This window comes from Tachysurus vachellii, chromosome 15, assembly GCF_030014155.1.
Source record: "Tachysurus vachellii isolate PV-2020 chromosome 15, HZAU_Pvac_v1, whole genome shotgun sequence".
Classification (NCBI taxonomy): domain Eukaryota; kingdom Metazoa; phylum Chordata; class Actinopteri; order Siluriformes; family Bagridae; genus Tachysurus; species Tachysurus vachellii.
In genome coordinates this window covers 23,358,290-23,377,970 of record NC_083474.1, presented here as the reverse complement: position 1 = coordinate 23,377,970, position 19,681 = coordinate 23,358,290, and the positions used below count along the sequence as shown (strand labels likewise).

Here is a 19,681-nt window from a genome sequence, read left to right as displayed (position 1 = left end):
TGTTTTGTGATTCAACAGTTTTATATCACAGCTCACTTGGGTTTCTTTTTCTGTCTATTGTCTGCTTTATATTTGTGTATAATTTTAAGCCTAAAATGAGTTCATATGTGTTTTTATATTAAATATTAAAACCACCTGCTTAATACAGTGATGCCTCGAGATACGAGTGCTCTGACATACAAATTTTTTGAGATACGAGATTCGACCAAATTTTTGGCTTGAGATACGAGCAAATTTTTGAGACACAAGCATCCGAGCCGCCGCCGCCGAACCAAAGATCCCCAACAACCACGTGTGCTCTGTTTCCCGCCTCAGCTTCCCGCGTCTCACTCGGTTAAAGCCGCCTTTCCACTGCACACGACAAACGACGGCCGATAAACCCGAAGTCATTCATTTCCTATGGAGAGTCGCAAAGGTCCTGCGTGAGGTGCCGACCATCTGCCGATCCGTAATTTTCGGATCCGTTTTAAACGTTGGATCGGTTAAAAATTTTTTACTTGTGCGACTACACCGCATCTGATATGCCGACCGGACAGGTTTTTATTAAAACGACCTGCAGATGTTAGTGAGGAAAGAGTGAGAAAAAAGGCAAAAACAAGTGAAGAGAAAAGCGATGAAGAAAATTAAGCAAAATGAATGTAAAGAAAACAGAAATTGTAGCAATTAAGTTCAGTTAAGTTAAGAGAATTTCAGTTCTGTCAGGACCACTTTGTCAAAAGAGAATTTATTAGATGATATGTATACAGTTAGTGTTGGTGGTATGGTTCTGTTCTGGGCAAGAATCCCCGCGCCCGTCCGTGCGCATGCGTGGTCAGAGCGGAGAAAGCAGCGAAAATAGAATAGACCCCCGTATAACAGAACCACTAATCATGCATAGTATTAGATTTGCTCGCTTACGTGTTTTTGGAAAGTAATAAATTAATGAATGGATAAATAAATAATTAAATAATTAGAGAGAGAGGGAGAGAGAGAAAAATATGTGGAGATTTATGACGTAAACTGGTACAACGAACACAGGTTCCGGCTCGGTGGAGTCGGGGTTGGAGGAGGGAGTTTAGTTCACAGCAGCAGCGAAGCGCTAGAGCGGCTCTATGAATGGGAATTTAAATGGTCGGTAATATGGAGGTCGTAACCGGATTGGTGCACGTCGTGGACAGCTGATTAACAGCTGATGCACGCTTGACGACGTGACCTGCCAGAACTAACGCGATGCTTGATTTAATTTCGTTAATTTTAGTGAAGTTTAGTTAAGTTCCATTTAAGTGTAAAGTAGCGTTAAGAGTGTACAGTAGAGTGTATAGTAGAGTGTACAGTGGAGTGTACAGTAGAGTCTACAGTAGAGTGTACAGTGGAGTGTACAGTAGAGTGTACAGTGGAGTGTACAATAGAGTGTACAGTAGAGTGTACAGTGGAGTGTACAGTAGAGTGTACAGTGGAGTGTACAATAGAGTGTACAGTAGAGTGTACAGTGGAGTGTACAGTAGAGTGTACAGTGGAGTGTACAGTAGAGTGTATAGTAGAGTGTACAGTGGAGTGTACAGTAGAGTGTACAGTAGTGTGTACAGTGGAGTGTACAGTAGAGTGTACAGTGGAGTGTACAGTAGAGTGTACAGTAGAGTGTACAGTAGAGTGTACAGTGGAGTGTACAGTAGAGTGTACAGTGGAGTGTACAGTAGAGTGTATAGTAGAGTGTACAGTGGAGTGTACAGTAGAGTGTACAGTAGTGTGTACAGTAGAGTGTACAGTAGAGTGTACAGTGGAGTGTACAGTAGAGTGTACAGTAGTGTGTACAGTGGAGTGTACAGTAGAGTGTACAATAGAGTGTACAGTGGAGTGTACAGTAGAGTGTACAATAGAGTGTACAGTGGAGTGTACAGTAGAGTGTACAGTGGAGTGTACAGTAGAGTGTACAATAGAGTGTACAGTAGAGTGTACAGTGGAGTGTACAGTAGAGTGTACAGTGGAGTGTACAGTGGAGTGTACAGTAGTGTGTACAGTGGAGTGTACAGTAGAGTGTACAGTAGAGTGTACAGTGGAGTGTACAGTAGAGTGTACAATAGAGTGTACAGTAGAGTGTACAGTGGAGTGTACAGTAGAGTGTACAATAGAGTGTACAGTGGAGTGTACAGTAGAGTGTACAGTGGAGTGTACAGTAGAGTGTACAGTGGAGTGTACAGTAGAGTGTACAGTAGAGTGTACAATAGAGTGTACAGTAGAGTGTACAGTGGAGTGTACAGTAGAGTGTACAGTGGAGTGTACAGTAGAGTGTACAGTGGAGTGTACAGTAGAGTGTACAGTAGCGAGTAAGTGAACGAAAGCGAAAGTGTACGCACGAGACAAAATTCCTCCTGTTTACTCCTCCCTCAACCACCGTGTGCATCTTCCGTGAAGTAAAACCAGTTTATTTTTTTAACATTCTCTTTTATTACTGTATGTTTTATACAATATTTGTCATTTATAAATACAGTACTGAACATTTTTCATATTCAAAACATAGAAACAAAACAACTGGAGTGGAATTTTGCGAGCTGGAACGGATTAATGGGATTTCAATTAATTTAAATGGGGAAAATTGCTTTGAGATACGAGCAAAGTCACGGAACGAATTAAACTCGTATCTCGAGGCATTACTGTATAGTATAGGACCAAAACAGCTCTGAGGTGTCAAGGCCTGGACTCTATAAGACCTCTGAACAAGTGCTGAGGTATTTTACATTTACATTTACAGCATGTGACACTCAATGCTTAAGTCTCTATCATTGTATACATTAACTCTGGTTCACTAGGTTACAGACTTAAGATACCATGAGACTAAAAAAAGGTTTTTAATACACACACATACAACAAACAGGATGAAGTGCTAGTTGAAGTGTTTCATGAAGAAGTAGGTCTATAACCATCATTTGAAGTCAGTGAATCAGCTGTCCGGACCTCTAGGGGAAGTTCATCCCACCACCTCGGTGCAGAACAGAGAAGAGTCTTGTAGTAAACTTGTCTCTTACCCTGAGAGATGGTGGGACCAGTGGAGCAGTGCTGTAGATCTGAGGGTGTGAGGTGCAGTGTGAGGAGTGATGAGGGCTTTAAGGTAAGAGGGAGATGGTCCATTTTTGGCTTTCTAGACAATCATCAGTGTTCTGAATCTGATGTGTTCAGCTACAGAAGCCAGTGGAGGGATCGCAGCAGTGTGGTGGTGTGGAGAACTTAGGCAGGATGAAAACAAGTGCAACTGCATTTTGGATCATTTGCAGAGGACGAACTGCATTTATACAGTATGTAGACCTGATATATAGTGTCCTACACAAAGCCCTGACTGAACACTAGATGTTGATGAATGAACACTAATCCACACAGACACAATCCAACATCTAGTGAAAAACCTTCCAGAAGTGAAGAGGAGCTGAATATAACAGCAAATACAGAGGGAATAAATGTGGAATGAGATGTTCAAGAAGAAGAAGAAAAAAAAAACTGTGATTTGAATGCAGCTTTAGTCTGATGTTCAAAGCAGCTCCTCTTCTCTGATTGGTTCAGTTCCTTCATTCATCGTGTCATTTCAGTGGTTATCAAAGACCTTGTGAACCGATTACTGGCACCACAGCACTTCTGATATCTCTATTGCAGTGCAGTTCATGTTTCAAGGTCGGTTCACGTCCTCACCGCAAACACTCGGCTCGTTGTCTGTGTCCTCCTCAGCCTTTTGTCAGGGTCAGAGTGCACATGCTCCCATCACTACATCTCTCTCAGATATCATCACAACTGTGCACATGGAGACAGAGATAAGAGTTCACCGAGTATAAGCTGTATACATACGCTACAGTACATACAGAATGGCCACTTTATTAGAAACAGCACGCTAAATCCTGGGTCCCAGGACAGCCTCAGCTCTTACACCTGAGCCATCAGATGCATGTGTGTGCATTACTGCGTGACATAATCACTGGTTCTATTTGCTCCATTAGACCCAGATCCGGTAACTGGGAAGGCCACTGACCCCACTTTAATGTTCATGGATCCAGAGTGAGTGTGTGCCATGAAGTGACATCATCCATCCAGGAAGAATGATCATCATCCACATGTTTAAACCCTGCCTGGTTTCCCACACAGTCACTCCACCACCAGTCTGATACACATCAGGTCCATGGATTCGACATTCATCAGACCAGTGACTTCTTTCTAATCATCAGCTGTTATTTTAAACATTAATATTCACCACTAAACACTAATATTCACCACTAAACACTAATATTCACCACTAAACACTAATATTCACCACTAAACATTAATATTCACCACTAAACACTAATATTCACCACTAAACATTAATATTCACCACTAAACACTAATATTCACTACTAAACATTAATATTCACCACTAAACATTAATATTCACCACTAAACACTAATATTCACTACTAAACATTAATATTCACCACTAAACACTAATAGTCACCACTAAACACTAATATTCACCACTAAACATTAATATTCACCACTAAACACTAATATTCACCACTAAACATTAATATTCACCACTAAACATAAATATTCACCACTAAACATTAATATTCACCACTAAACATTAATATTCACCACTAAACATAAATATTCACCACTAAACATTAATATTCACCACTCAACACTAATATTCACCACTAAACATTAATATTCACCACTAAACATTAATATTCACCACTAAACATTAATATTCATTTATCTGACACCTCCTGTGAAGATAACACACCTAATACACAACTTCTTCTGGGAAATGAATCAGTTTTTTGTTTGTTTGCTAGCTCTCTCACTGGATGGTGTAAATATGCTAATACAGGAGGTTAGCAATAGTATTATGATCCTGGATCCTGGATCTTGCTAACTGTCATTGTATTCAGATTATCATCACTACAGAACGATCATGATCTGAATAAAAACATATTTTATTTCCATTTTCAATGCTGCACTGCTCCTGTAGATCATGATTGTCCAATCTTTAAAATAATTAAAAACTTTGCTTTCTGAAATTTAAAACAAAGACATTGATGAGCACCACAAACTTTCCACATTAACCCTGGCGCGAGTCGTCATCTGATCCGTCCAAATCCACAGGAAACTTGCTAACAAACTTTCACAGCAAATCACTGCCTTCTAAAATCCAACAGAAAAACTGTGAGCTGTGAGAGTAAAGTGATGAAACTCAAAAGACTCAAAGACTCCTGACCTAATGTAGTGACTAAGCTGATCAGCAGATTCACACTCGTCCTCCTCCTCAATGAGTAACTGCATATAAATCGGAGCTGACTTTTAAATTAGATTTAAACTTTTACTTTTAGAAAATTTTATTTTCTGTTGCTTGCTGTAAGAATGTTGGTCAGAGTCCCGAGTGTCAGTGTCTGATTTATAACGAGAAATAACTCAGTTAATAATCCTGACCTTAATTACCATACCTTCATGATAAAGATGGTTTGTTCAGTATATCACACACACACACACACACACACACACACACACACACACACACACACACACACACACCACTGCCTCACTGATATGACTGGAAGTTGAACTATTATTAGTTTTTATTTTCTCCTCCCTAGATACAGTAGTGTGGTGTTAGTTATGTGTTAATCAGTAATAAGATAAGACTTAATAAATCTGACAAGAAAATCCTCAGAAAATTGTTCTGTTTATGTTTGTGTATGTTGAGCTTTGGACGTCTTCACTCTTCAGCTCTTTATATGCTGAGTGTTATCAGTTTCAGGTTATCAGTTCCCGCAGGACACGTTCACTTCACAGAGACGTTTACAGGCCTGCAGTGTGTAAAATTCCAAGAAGCTAAAATCCTGATCCTGAATTTTATTTACCTTCAGAGCTCGATGTCTCCAGCAGATTCATTGCAGTTCATTTACACTAATGACTGAAAAGACAAGGTTCTTATTTATTTAAGTTTCAGTAAAGTACAGACTTTTTTATTCTGACCTCTACACAGACACCAGGGCTTGTGTTCATGAACATTCTCAGTGCAAAGATTTCCTCTGAGTGACGAAATTCTAAGAAAATTTTTAAAAATGTGGGCGTTTCCCCTTAAAATTATAGAGACGTTCGAAGTAAAAATAAAACTTCTTCATAAAGCATCTTAACCCTTAAAAGAGATCATAAGGTCAGAAAGTGTTAGGAGGAGTGAGGAGGACTTTTAAGAGGATTAAGAGTTTCTTTATCAGAGGAGAAAATAACTGAAAAGTGAAGAAGGAGAAGAAATGTGTTGTATACAATATTTAATAATGATAGTGAGTTAATAAGATGATACTGATTAGATTGTGTATTTTTTGTGACCAATCAGATTAGAGATCACTTCTCAGACACAGAGCAGAAATAACTATATATATATAAACTCTCACATATATATTACATATATTAATTATATAATTAGTCTATAGGACATTTCCGCTCTGTGATGTTTACATTACATTTCTAACATACAGATGTTAGAACTGCTCGTAATACACAATACAGACTAAAAAAAAAAAACAAGCGAAAATTACCTGCTGCAAATCATAGAGAATTTAAAACAAACAAAAACACTGCAATCTGAACAAACCATAGATGAGGCCTGACTCCACCTCCTCAGTGTGGGCGGGGCTGTGAGAGGTGAGCGTGTGACGGTGTCTCCACATCCTATCCAGAACCTGGGCTCCAGGCGTCTGGTCAGTCTGTCATTTGGATCATCCTGATTTCACTCTGACACGTGTGGTCATGTTTATCACCTGATTTCACTCTGACACATGTGTGGTCATGTTTATCACCTGATTTCACTCTGACACATGTGTGGTCATGTTTATCACCTGATTTGACTCTGACACACGTGCCGTCATGTTTATCACCTGATTTGACTCTGACACACGTGCCGTCATGTTTATCACCTGATTTCACTCTGACACACGTGTGGTCATGTTTATCACCTGATTTCACTCTGACACACGTGCCGTCATGTTTATCACCTGATTTCACTCTGACACACGTGCCGTCACGTTTATCACCTGATTTCACTCTAACACGTGTGGACATGTTTATCGCCTACTAATGATAGACATGCAGTTAGACACTAATGTAGTAACACCTACTAATGTTAGACAGCCATATATAAAGAAACCTGGTCTAGATCACTCTTTACTAACTAACTTTACACCTATCTCCAGACTGCCCTTTCTTTCTAAGGTCCTAGAAAAAATTGTTTACACACAACTGAAATCATTTCTGGATGAAAATGACATCCTGGAGGTTTTCCAGTCTGGCTTTAAAACACTGCATAGCACAGAGTCAGCCTTGTTAAGGGTTTTTAATGACATCCTTATTGCGTCTGGTGCTGGTGATTTTGTCATCTTTGTCCAGCTAGACCTAACAACTGTCTTTGACACAGTTGATCACAGCGTTTTACTATCTCGTTTAGGTCAACTTGTGGGTGTCCGTGGCACTGTGTTAGAGTGGTTCAGGTCTTACTTAACAAATAGGACTTTTTCTGTGGGTCTAGGTGGTCTAGAATCTTTCAGTGCTCCCTTGTCCTACGGGGTTCCACAGGGCTCGGTTCTGGTGCAATTACTCTTTTCGCTTTATCTGCTTCCCCTGGGATCCGTCCTTAGACACTATAGGATTTCCTTCCACAGTTCCTCTGGTGCACTTCTCCTTTCATGACTTGATGACATTAAATCTTGGATGGCAGTGAATTTTCTCCATTTTAATGATAACAAGACAGAAGTGCTCCTGTAGGTCCCATCCTGTTGACCTGGATCCTTTGACATCCTATGCTATCTAATTTAGGCTTTAAAATGGATGTGGATCTTAAGTTGGACAGTCAAATTAGTGCAGTGGTGAAAGCTAGATGGCATATATAGAGTGTGTTCCATATAATCTTGGATGGCAGTGAATTTTCTCTATTTTAATGATAACAAGACAGAAGTGATGTTGTTTGGCCCAAGTGGCTCCTGTAAGTCCCATCCTGTTGACCTGGATCCTTTGGCATCCTATGCTATCTAATTTAGGCTTTAAAATGGACGTGGATCTTAAGTTGGACAGTCAAATTAGTGCAGTGGTGAAAGCGCCTGGCAAAAGTAAAACCAAGCAACAATTTGAGAAGGTTATAATTTAGCCTATAATTAGTCCCTAATGCAGCTGCGCGTCTTTTGACTGTTTACAGGAAATATGACCTTATTACACAGATTGTGGCCTCACTTCACTGGCTGCTGGTGTATTACAGGGTTCAGTTTAAGTGCTTTTATTTGTTTTTAAAACTTTAAATGGTCAGAGCCCGACAGCCATTACAGAACGCTGCACCCCTACAGTCCTGCTCGTTTGCTCAGGTCAGCTGATCAAATGCTTCTGGACACCAAAAGGTCAAAGAGGAAGCTCTGTTGCTGCTCCTAGGCTATGGAACAACTTAACAATAAACAATAAAGGTATTTGAATGTTTGTTCAAAGTTATTATTCAACTCTTGTTTATTTTATTGCTTTTTTGTTAATTCCTTTTTATTGCTTATTTGTTTTGTTGTTTTTATCTTACTTTGTTAAAATCTCTGTTTCTTCTCCTTTTTTTTTGTCTTTTCTTTTTATTTTCTTACACAAGGCATTTTGTATAAAAAGGTTTTTCCAGAATGATCTTCAGAAATCTGCTGGCTTTGAAGAGCTGAATTTCACCATGGTGGTGTTTTATCTGGTCTGTCAAGGCCAAGTGAGCCTGTGTTAATTATTAAAGCTGATGAAGATGTCCTTCAGGTCGTCCTTATCGATGAGGTGAAACCTCAAGTGCAATGTGTTTATGATAAGAGTGAAAACACTGAGATGTTGCTTCACTCTGTCTCACAACCAACTGAGGAGAATTTCTCAATTCAATAATAATATGTTTAATTTATATAGCGCCTTTCCCAAGCTCAAGGACGCTTTACAAGGTAACATACATATACGTCGGGCATTTGCCCAGGACGAAGGTTCATACATATACATACATATTCGTCGGACATTTGCCCAGAACGAAAGATCACATGCAGCTGCATGAGATAATAACAGAAGACAGGACTAAACACAAAAACATACAGTACAAGAGATAGGACTCTACATAGTACACAGTACATACACCACATTTCAGAAAAATTAAGGACTCCTAATATATATCCATTTACTGGTGGTGAAGGTTGAAAAGGTGGGTCTTAAGCCTTGATTTAAATTCAGACAGAGTGGTGATGGTTCTGCGTGCAATGGGTAGGGAGTTCCATAGTGTTGGAGCAATGACAGAAAAGGATCTGCCACCCGCAGAGGATAAACGGTATCTAGGAATACAAAGAAGTTCAGAATTTGAAGACTGAAGTGATCGTAAAGGTACATAGGATGACAGAAGATCGGAAAGAAGGGGGGGGGGGTGTCATTTAGTGCCTTATAAGTGAGCAGTATGATTTTATATTATATGCGTGATGAGACTGGCAGCCAGTGAAGATCAAATAATATAGGGGTGATGTGGGCAGATTTTTTATTGGAGGTTAACATTCTGGCAGCCGAGTTTTGTATGTACTGTAAACGTGAGATAGAGTGAGCTGATAGACCAGAGGAGAGTGAATTGCAGTAATCGAGACGGGACGTAATCAGAGCATGTACTAATGTTTCAGCATCATTTCTGCAGTTAAAAGGTCGCAGTTTGACAATGCGTTGTAAATGAAAAAAAGACGTTTTAGAGAGGCTGCGAATATGGGCATCAAAGGATAGTGAGGGGTCAAATATGATACCTAAATTTCTAACGGTAGCTGAGGGGAAAATCGTAGTAGCATCCAGATCAAGACTAAAGTCCACAGAGTTGTTTTTTATTAGAGATGGAGGACCAGTTATCAGAATGTCGGTTTTACCCAGATTCAGGCTAAGAAAATTTGAGTGTAGCCATAGTTTTAACTCGCTAACACAAGAGGAAAGTGAGGATTTTACATTAACAGAAACTGGAATTGGAATTCAATGGAATTGGACTCATGCATTTTAATCATGATGGAATTTCATCATCATCACGAGGTCGTGACCTCACACCAGAATTCCTCCCAAGCTACAAATTCATTGAATCCGGTCATCTTCTTCGCTACTTTATTCCGTCTGATCGTGTGACGTTATGTCATTACTCTCAGTGTCAGATCACACCATTTACCCATAATGCATAATCTCACAATCACACAATATACACAATGTCCCTGCATCCTCTGTCATCTTTAAGCCACAGTAAGAGAGCGCTAACCTCATAGCTCCTGATGGAGCAGTTAGCTAGCAGGCTGTTAGCTAGCATGCTATGTTTCTGCACAGTGATGCTACTGAACATTCTCACAACTTTACTTCACTGACACTTCAATAAGGCGCAGCAAAGTTAGCATACATCGAACACAGGTCACAGCAATAGCTTTAAATAATCTCAGTGTGTTTAATAATTACGAGCGATTTCTGTTTATTAGCGGAAACATTTAGGATGATCACAACAAACATTGTTAAAGTGAATTAATTCATTAACATAAAACCGTTGCAGCTAGTTAGCATGAAGAATGTTAGCATACTGGCTTAGCCTAGCACTTGCTAGATTTCTGTTGCAATTTCTCACTATTCTTTCTTACTTGTTCATTTAAACTTTTCATCACAGGATCATAAAATTAATAATATTAATATTAATAAAAAAAAACTAGGATTAAAGACGGCTTTAGAAGTTTTTGTTGTTCATCAAACTTTAGGCAATAATGAAGCTGTTCCAGCATTTTTTGTTTACTGGTTCAGGAGAAAGACGTTGCAGTGTGCAGTTTGTTTGGTCAGAGACGCTTTGGTGAAGAAACTCTCACTCACAGTAACCTTTTATCCGAATGTGACCCGAGCTGAGGGAAGGTTACTTCAGTCTAAAGCACGAGACCATCAAACTGCTCTCTAACTCACTCTCTTACTTCTGCTTCTTATTTTTATTTCCTTCCTTTACAGATTATTTGTCTGGATTAAATATAGAACAGGAAATTGTGAAAATGGAGTAAATGCTTGTGTGTTTCTGGATGACCACAAAATATATAAATAATTCCCAGCATTTGGCAGACGCCTTTATATCCAGAGCGACTTACATTATTTTATTTTTATACATCTGAAGGTTAAGGGCCTTGCTCAGGGGCCCAACAGTGGCAGCTTGGCCGACCTGGGATTGAATTCACAACTTTCCAATTGGTAGCCCAACACCTTAAACACTAGGCTGCCACATGCTACCACAAAGCCACCAAATCATTGTTCATTTATTTCATAAAAGTGCTTCAAAATACGAGATGATGATGATGATGTCAGGTTCAGGGTCAGAGGTTGGGAACAGAGGTCAGGGTCAGGTGACAAGGAAAAGGTCAGGGCTCAGGTGACAAGGTCAGAGGTCAGTGGTCAGTGTTGGGGTCAGTATGTTATGAAAAATGTCAGACAAAAAAATTTGTGAGATATTAACAATCATGAAAGCTGAAAATCGCACAGCTAAACACACACAGCTCACACACACACACACACACACACACACACACACACAGATCAACACACACACACACACACACAGATCAACACACACACACACAAACACAGATCAACACACACACACACAAACACAGCTAAACACACACAGCACAACACACACACTGCACAACACACACACACAGCACAACACACACACAAACACAGCTCAACACACACACAGCACAACACACACAGCACAACACACACACAGCTCAACACACACACAGCACAACACACACACACAGCACAACACACACACACACAGCACAACACACACACACAGCACAACACACACACAGCACAACACACACACAGCTCAACACACAGCACAACACACACACACAGCACAACACACACACAGCTCAACACACACACAGCACAACACACACACTGCACAACACACACACACAGCACAACACACACACAGCACAACACACACACACACACACAGCACAACACACACAGCACAACACACACACAGCACAACACACACACACAGCACAACGCACACAGTACTACACACACAGAACAACACACACACAGCTCAACACACACACAGCACAACACACACACAGCACAACACACACACAGCTCAACACACACACAGCACAACACACACACACACTGCTCAACACATACATGGCTGAACAAACACACAGCTCAACACATAGACAAATTATGTTTACCACTAACAAGCAGCTACTGTAGAGCAAGACACACCCCATTTCTGTAATAAAACACTTTTTTTCATTATTTTTTTTAATTTGTACATCAGGTCCTCTATGTGCTAAAGGCCTATTTATTTTAAATTAAAATATTTTGTGTTTCCTTCCACAAATAATTTCTTTGGATATTTGCTGCTTGTTGGTTAAAAAAAATCCTTCAAATCCTAAGACCTTGAAGCTATTTCCCAACTCAGCAGTGTTACCAAAGTGCAGGCTGCTCACACTCAGGTGGAGCCGTCCATGGACTCCGTTCAAGGCCACACACTGATTTCCTAGAGTTTTGGGCCGGTTTCCTAGAGACCTGAAAAAATCTGAGGGTTGTAATTGTTCAGCCCATGAATGGCTCCTTGCTTACAGAGTAGATAGTGGCGTGTATAAAAGCAGAGGAAGTGCAGACTCTCAAATCAGACCAATCTTTCAGACCGGTCCCTCACAGCCTCAGACTCAGTGATTCACTGCTCAGCTGCAGACATGGTCATCAGTGTTGCCCTCATCTGGGCCGTCGTTGTGGGTCTCTGCTGCTGCCTCTGGCTCATTTTGGGGATCCGCAGGAGGTAAAAAAAATAAACAATTTTATCATGTGTTAAGTCTGAGATTTGAGCTATTTCATGTTGTGTGTTAGAAACACTGCTGATGACACAAGATCAGGATTTGGTGAGCAACGTAAGAAAGACTTTATCTGAATTCTCACATCCTAAATCCAGTTCAGTGAAATTGTATTTTTATCATTTTGCAAATTTTCCAAGCGAATCAGTAAATAGAGTAAATGATCTGGTCCTACACTGTGGACAGGAATAAAATGAACAAAGTAAATATTCATCAGAACAACTCTTTATTTAAAGTTCAGACCTTTTGGAGAATATGATTCTACTGAATTGTTGTTTGAAAAATGTGATGTTTGGAAATGTAAATATATTTCTGTACTGAATCAGTCAGAATCATCAAATAAACATCTAGCAGTGTTTTTCTCTCCAACAGGAATCTGTATATTATGTGACAGATTCTCTACTGAGCTGTGACAGGATTTGTTTAGTTGTCAGTCTTTACCTGCTTTCACATTCATATTTCTGTTCTGCAGGTGATGTTTAGAAAAAAAAAAAGAATATTAGAAAAAAGTGTTAAAAAAAATCAATGGACCGCAAGATGGTCTGAGAGACTTCAGTGGACCATAAACGTGTTTGTATAAATATGCTGAAAGTTGCACACTGCAGCTCAGAATGAGAGGTTTTCTGAGCCGTAGATCACTTCTGAACTCTGACACATTATTCTATAGTTTTTAACATGGACACTTCATGCAGGGGTTTTAGGAAAATTTCAAGAGAAGATGTTTATAAAGTCTTACAGACTGGCATTTTGAACGTCAGTGTCTGATATTAAATGAGATCGGAGTGTAAATGTGGTTTGGATCCAGGTCCTGATGTGAAAGTGATTTTTTAAACAAGAGCTTTATGTAAAGTTGGACGTCTTGTACCTAATGTTTGTGAAGCTAAATCTGACTTCATTGTTCCTAATGAAAGCATCCCGTTGCACCACTCATAGCTACTAAAAGCTTGGACCTAAAGCTTGCTCTCAGATTTCTGTTGATTCTGTGTGTTTCAGACTGCCTGGGGAACCTCCAGTAGAAAATGGCTGGATCCCCTACATGGGTTGTGCTCTTCAGTTCGGCGCTAACCCGCTAGAATTCCTCCGTAGCAGACAGAAGAAATACGGCCACATTTTCACGTGTAAAATCGCTGGAAGTTATGTCCACTTCCTCTGCGACCCGTTCTCTTATCACGCCGTCATCCGTCAAGGGAGGCATCTAGACTGGAAGAAGTTTCACTTCGCAGCATCTGTCAAGGTAAAAATAGTGACATGGAAGTCCAATGATTAAGCTGCAGAAGTACAGAAAGGTCATTTTTCTCTGATAAACTGTTCCACAGGCATTCGGTCATGAAAGCATGGACCCAAGTCATGGCTACACCACAGAGAACCTTCACCAAACCTTTCTGAAGACTTTGCAAGGTGAAGCTCTTCCGTCTCTTATAGAAAACATGATGGAGAACCTGCAGACTGTCATGCTGCAGTCCAACATGCTTAAATCCAGCAGCTCTGAATGGGAAGTGGACGGAATCTTTGCTTTCTGCTACAAGGTCATGTTCGAGTCTGGCTACCTCACGCTGTTTGGAAAGGAGCTGGATGGAGACAAGACGATTGCATGCCAGCAAGCCCAGAAAGCACTGGTCATTAATGCTCTGGAAAACTTCAAGGAGTTTGACAAGATTTTCCCAGCGCTAGTCGCAGGTCTCCCCATCCACGTATTCAAGAGTGGCCACAGTGCACGTGAGAACCTCGCCAAAACCATGCTGCACGAGAACCTCAGCAAACGCACCAAGATTTCTGACCTAATTTCTCTGAGAATGCAGCTCAATGACTCATTATCGACCTTCAACGAGCTGAGCAAAGCCAGGACTCATGTCGCCATCCTGTGGGCCTCACAAGCCAACACCTTACCTGCAACGTTCTGGACTCTCTTCTACCTCATCAGGTACCGGTTCTGCATGAGCTCATTAGCACAGTAGTCATTTCATTAGTCAACCTGCTGCTGATAGTCTTCAGAGTTACTGATAGTTTTGGCAGATACTACTTGATAACTCTTGGCAGAGACTGTAGTTAGCTCTGCAGGTGAAGGTCTAATCCAGGATTTTGTAACATAGATATTGCTGAAAGAGGTCAAGGTTAATTAAAGGCTGTTGGCAAAGGTCTCTCCTGTACCTGGTTATTTAGTGAAGCTCTTATCTGTGGCTCTGATCAGTTAGCAGTGTCTGACAGCATAAATACATCATTAAATGCGCAGTATTAAAAATGTATTAAACATTTTCTTCATCATGTCTTAACCCTCTAAAGAAGCTTTTCTAGAACCCAACATCTCAAGGTGTTCTTTCATTTTAGAACAGTCTGGTAGAAAGGAAGGAATCCAGGAAGGAATCAGTGTTGTGTGATAATGTTGAAGATGTTCCTTCAGTCTTTTGTCTGAGGAACTGAATTCCTCGATCTTCTGCTAAACACTTATTTGGCTTTTTTTTGTAGATGTCCAGCAGCATTAAAGGCAGCTACCGAGGAAGTAAAGAACATGTTTGAGCGTTCCAACCAGAAAGTTGATCCCAAAGATCCTAAACTGGTCCTAACCAGAGAACAGTTAGACAACCTGCCAGTTCTCGGTACAGTCCTTGAATTCAAAGGAAAATAAAGAGCTACATGTTAATTTTACATATCAGTGTGGTGATGAGTGTACTAAACTCCTGATGGTGTCTCCATCCACAGACAGTATAATAAAGGAAGCGATGAGGCTGTCCAGTGCCTCTCTGAACGTCAGGGTGGCTAAAGGAGATTTCTTGCTCCATCTGGACAATATGGAATCGTACCGGATCCGTAAAGACGACGTCATAGCGCTGTATCCGCAGATGCTCCACTTCGATCCTGAGATCTACGAGGATCCTCTGGTGGGTGTAGAACAAGCTTCTATATATGACCTTCTCCCTTTTAACTTGCTTTATCGGTCCAGTTACAGTAGCATGTTAATGCTCCTATAGATTTGTTACAAATTCATACACACATCGACTACACATGATTAGTATATACTATTATTATATACATTAATATATTCATATAGTTCATAATTCATAAGTTGGTCATCATCCAACTGTCACCTCATGTCATGTTGTGCTGAATGCTCTGAGGTGATGTGAAGCTTCGAAACAAATCGACACATCCAGTGCACATAAGATGCACTGATGCTGAAGATATAACAAGCCACACTTCAAACCCGCCCCCAGAGTTCATACCAAATCTACACCCATAGACATCATCCACCGAATCACTGATCCACTGATCTATTGATTCACTGATTTCTGATTCACTGATCCACTGATTCATGTCGATGTAAATGTTCTTCACTTGCAGACATACAAGTACGACAGATTCTTGGATGAAAAGGGACAGGAGAAGACGTGTTTTTATCGAGGAGGACGTAGACTGCGGTACTTTTACATGCCCTTCGGCTCCGGAGTCACCAAATGCCCAGGGCGATTTTTTGCAGTTCATGAGATTAAGCAGTTTCTGTCTCTTGTGCTGGCCTACTTTGAGATGGAGCTTTTGGATTCTGAAGTAAAAGTTCCTCCTTTGGATCAGTCCCGTGCCGGCCTCGGCATTTTACAGCCCACATACGACGTTGACTTTAAATACAGACTAAAAACTCAATAGCAACTTCATCTTTAGCTCATATTTAATGTAAATATTGTATATTTTTGTTACTTGTTGATAGTTTAATTTAAAGTCTTCTTGATTGTTTCTAACAAGTTACTGTAATATAAAGTTGATGTTTCTTGTTTTTGTGTCCAAACCAGTATAAAGCTTCACTTAGGAGATAATAACAGCAACTTCATTAATATCCCACTGTGACAGCAATGAAATGTAGCTTTGAAATGATTTTATTTTTGCACTGATTTCTTTTCGAGGGCTCTTGAATGCTGTGTAAGACGTCTCTGCTGACTGATATCAGTAATATTTACTGCCAAGAGTTATAGAAGTGATCTATACTGAATGAATGATGTCATAAAATGGCTTTGTATGAACAGTGAGATTATTGTAACATGATCATTTTCTCTAAACAGAATTATTGTCAGGATTTTGGATGGACGTAATGTTCACACTTCATTTAACTTAGAATTCAATTAAAGTTCTTTTTTATAGTTACAACCCACCTGTTTTTGCTACAGTCTCTCTGCTTCTCAAACACGAAACTCTGCAACATGAAACTCAAATGTTCCGTGACGTCTGTGACTCATTAACATTAATACTATAATAAAAAGGTTCCTGGTTGTATCAGGATCTGTAGTGGAGGAAAAGCCGCTTCAGTGCATTCTGAGTGTCTAATGTACAACAAACATCCCCATTCTGACTCGCTGAAGTCACTGAGCATTTGATCCGGCATTGATTCATGAACTCCATCAAAGTTTCCCACTCAAGTCTCAGTCATGAGTTCAACTTCAACATGACAGACTTCATGTATATGAAGTTTCTTATTTTTTTACCAAATAGTCCACAAATCTAGTAAAGGAATGATTAATAATCCGACTCTCAGCGTTTATAATGATTAATAATCCCACTCTCAGTGTTTATAATGATTAATAATCCCACTCTCTTTGTTTATAATGATTAATAATCCCACTCTCAGTGTTTATAATGATTTATAATCCCACTCTCTGGTGTCACCCAAATTAGAATAAGGTTCCCTTTTCAATCTGGTTCTACTAAAGGTATCTTTTTCATGTTGGCTCAGGGAGTTTTTCCTCACCACTGACACTGTGTTTGTTAATTAATTTATAATTATAATTAATATAACAGTTAATACATTTATAATTCGATTAATTTATACATTATATATTTATAAATTATATAATTTCTATCCTGAATTTATTTATTCCTGTTAAGCTGCTTTGTGACACTAAACAATGCTAAATGTTGAAATGAATGAAGCTTGTTAACGAACCAAAATCATACAGACAGGAACAAGAATCTTTGTGTTGTTGTGGTTGTTGTGGTGGTATTTTCTGTAACTTGTAAGTTTGACTTTGTGAATTCTGCTCACATGAACTCTGTAGAACTTCAGGAGATTTAGAGCTTATCTTATAATTTTAACCAATGTCAGATAACTCGGATCTGTTCGTCTCGCTGGGATTCACTCCTTCAACTGACAATTTTTTGTGTCAACTCAACCTAACCAGTGATGTCAGTCAGCCGAGGCCTCCGGCATTACGTGCAGCATCTGTACCTCTATGAACTTTCCTCTTCACACAATAAATCCTGCCAGCACTCTGCTGACCTGCTTAAAGTCTCTATGACATCTGAAAGGCAATTTATTTTATCATGATCACATGTACAGTGATATGAAATCTGATAAAACAAAATTAAACGTTAAAAACAATTCTTCATTTTGTTTATAATAATAAAACAAAAGCCCACAGACATGCAGCAGTGATCATTTTTTTATCTCTTTTTTATCTCTCTTTTATCTGTTACTATGGCAACCAGGAACGCCTTCTGGTGACTTCATAACACAGCCACTGGAGAATATTAGTATGTGTGTGTGTGTGTGTGTGTGTGTGTGTGTGTGTGTGTGTGTGTGTAAACTGAGTTTTCTAGATTGTGTTGAATTAAACCCACTGAGAACTCTGTAAATTATTTTTTAGTGTAAAGTGATCAGAGGACGAAGATCATGAGAACATTGATGACATAAGTGGAAAGTAAGCATATTATGGAGCTCGTCACTGTGTTTAACATCTCGGTGCATAAACATGGACTGAACTGACCTTCTTACCTTAGCTGATCTTCTTTATGTGCAGGTGGTGGCTCAAAAGGTTAAAAGCTTTGGGTTGAGGATCAGGGTTCAGGCCTCAGCACCGCCAAGCTGCACCTGTTGGGCCCTTGAGCAAGGCCCTTAACGCTCTCTGCTCCAGGGTGCTGTATCATGTGTGCTCCTGTGATCTGACCACAACCTCTAAAGTTGGGATACATGAAGAAAGAATTTCACTGTGCTGTAATGTATACAGGGCTGTCAAGTGTCACGCATTGAGAGTGACAGTCACGCATTTGGGTCTTTTCTCACGCTCTCCCGCAACACATCGTATTTGTCACGCAGAAAAACTTTTGACTATTTATCATATATTTAATAAGCTGCAGCGCCCAAAATGTATCAGTCCGCACCGCTGTCTCTATGGAACCGGGCAGGAATCAAGCACGTCTCAGTTCTTAGTCGAGCATGACACTTATCAGCCAATCAAAACAAGAGGCTACACAACAGCCAATCAGAAAACAGCACTATTGTATCTGGGTAAGATTTAACACAACAACCAATGAAAAAAAGCAGATCCTGGAATTGTTCATCAGCATCATCCTCGTTCACCCACAGAGAAAAGCACTGGAGCTGCGAGCATCACTTTGAGCACAGAGTAAGTCATGATCTCCTGTTTAATGTTACAACTAATTCACAACTTGTTTGACACAAACATTGACATTGTGACTGCTGTTAGAGACGTTTCCCAGATCATCAGCAGGAGTTTTTCATGAGTGTCTGTAACTTAGCCAACAGTTTTACAGCCTTTCACTGACAACACCTGCTCAGAACAAGTAGTCTATGGCCAGTGGTTCTCAAACTGGGGGCCCTGAGATGGTGCCAGGGGCCCCGGTTCACTGACAACACCTGCTCAGAACAAAACTTGAGAGCCCTGTGTATGTGTGACAAAAATAAAGGCTTTAATTCTATTCTTTATTGTCATTGTGTGCACGAAATGGGGTTGTGTTACAGTTCGACGTTTAAACTTAAAGAACTGGATAAACATCAAGGTTTGGAGTCACAGAATATTCACAACTTTTATAAAACAAAATCA

General features: G+C 39.9%; 1 protein-coding gene across 1 annotated transcript; it reads left to right on the top strand.

The window, feature by feature from the left end:
* The first annotated feature begins 12,650 nt into the window (after positions 1-12,650).
* Positions 12,651-16,991, top strand: LOC132858364 (cytochrome P450 7A1). The gene is made up of 6 exons (XM_060888674.1): positions 12,651-12,808; positions 13,854-14,094; positions 14,177-14,781; positions 15,324-15,454; positions 15,558-15,736; positions 16,197-16,991. Exons 1-6 carry the CDS (start codon positions 12,726-12,728, stop codon positions 16,494-16,496), a joined length of 1,539 nt encoding a protein of 512 aa, XP_060744657.1. The 5' UTR covers positions 12,651-12,725; the 3' UTR covers positions 16,497-16,991.
* Positions 16,992-19,681: the final 2,690 nt, after the last annotated feature.

What these genes read in the sequence shown, in the direction of transcription:
- LOC132858364 (XM_060888674.1), top strand. Translation starts at nt 12,726, where the DNA reads ATGGTCATCAGTGTTGCCCTCATCTGGGCCGTCGTTGTGGGTCTCTGC. An exon ending in ACTCTCTTCTACCTCATCAG is followed by an intron (nt 14,782 to 15,323) that starts GTACCGGTTCTG and finishes TTTTTTTTGTAG; the next exon opens with ATGTCCAGCAGCATTAAAGG. An exon ending in AGACAACCTGCCAGTTCTCG is followed by an intron (nt 15,455 to 15,557) that starts GTACAGTCCTTG and finishes CTCCATCCACAG; the next exon opens with ACAGTATAATAAAGGAAGCG.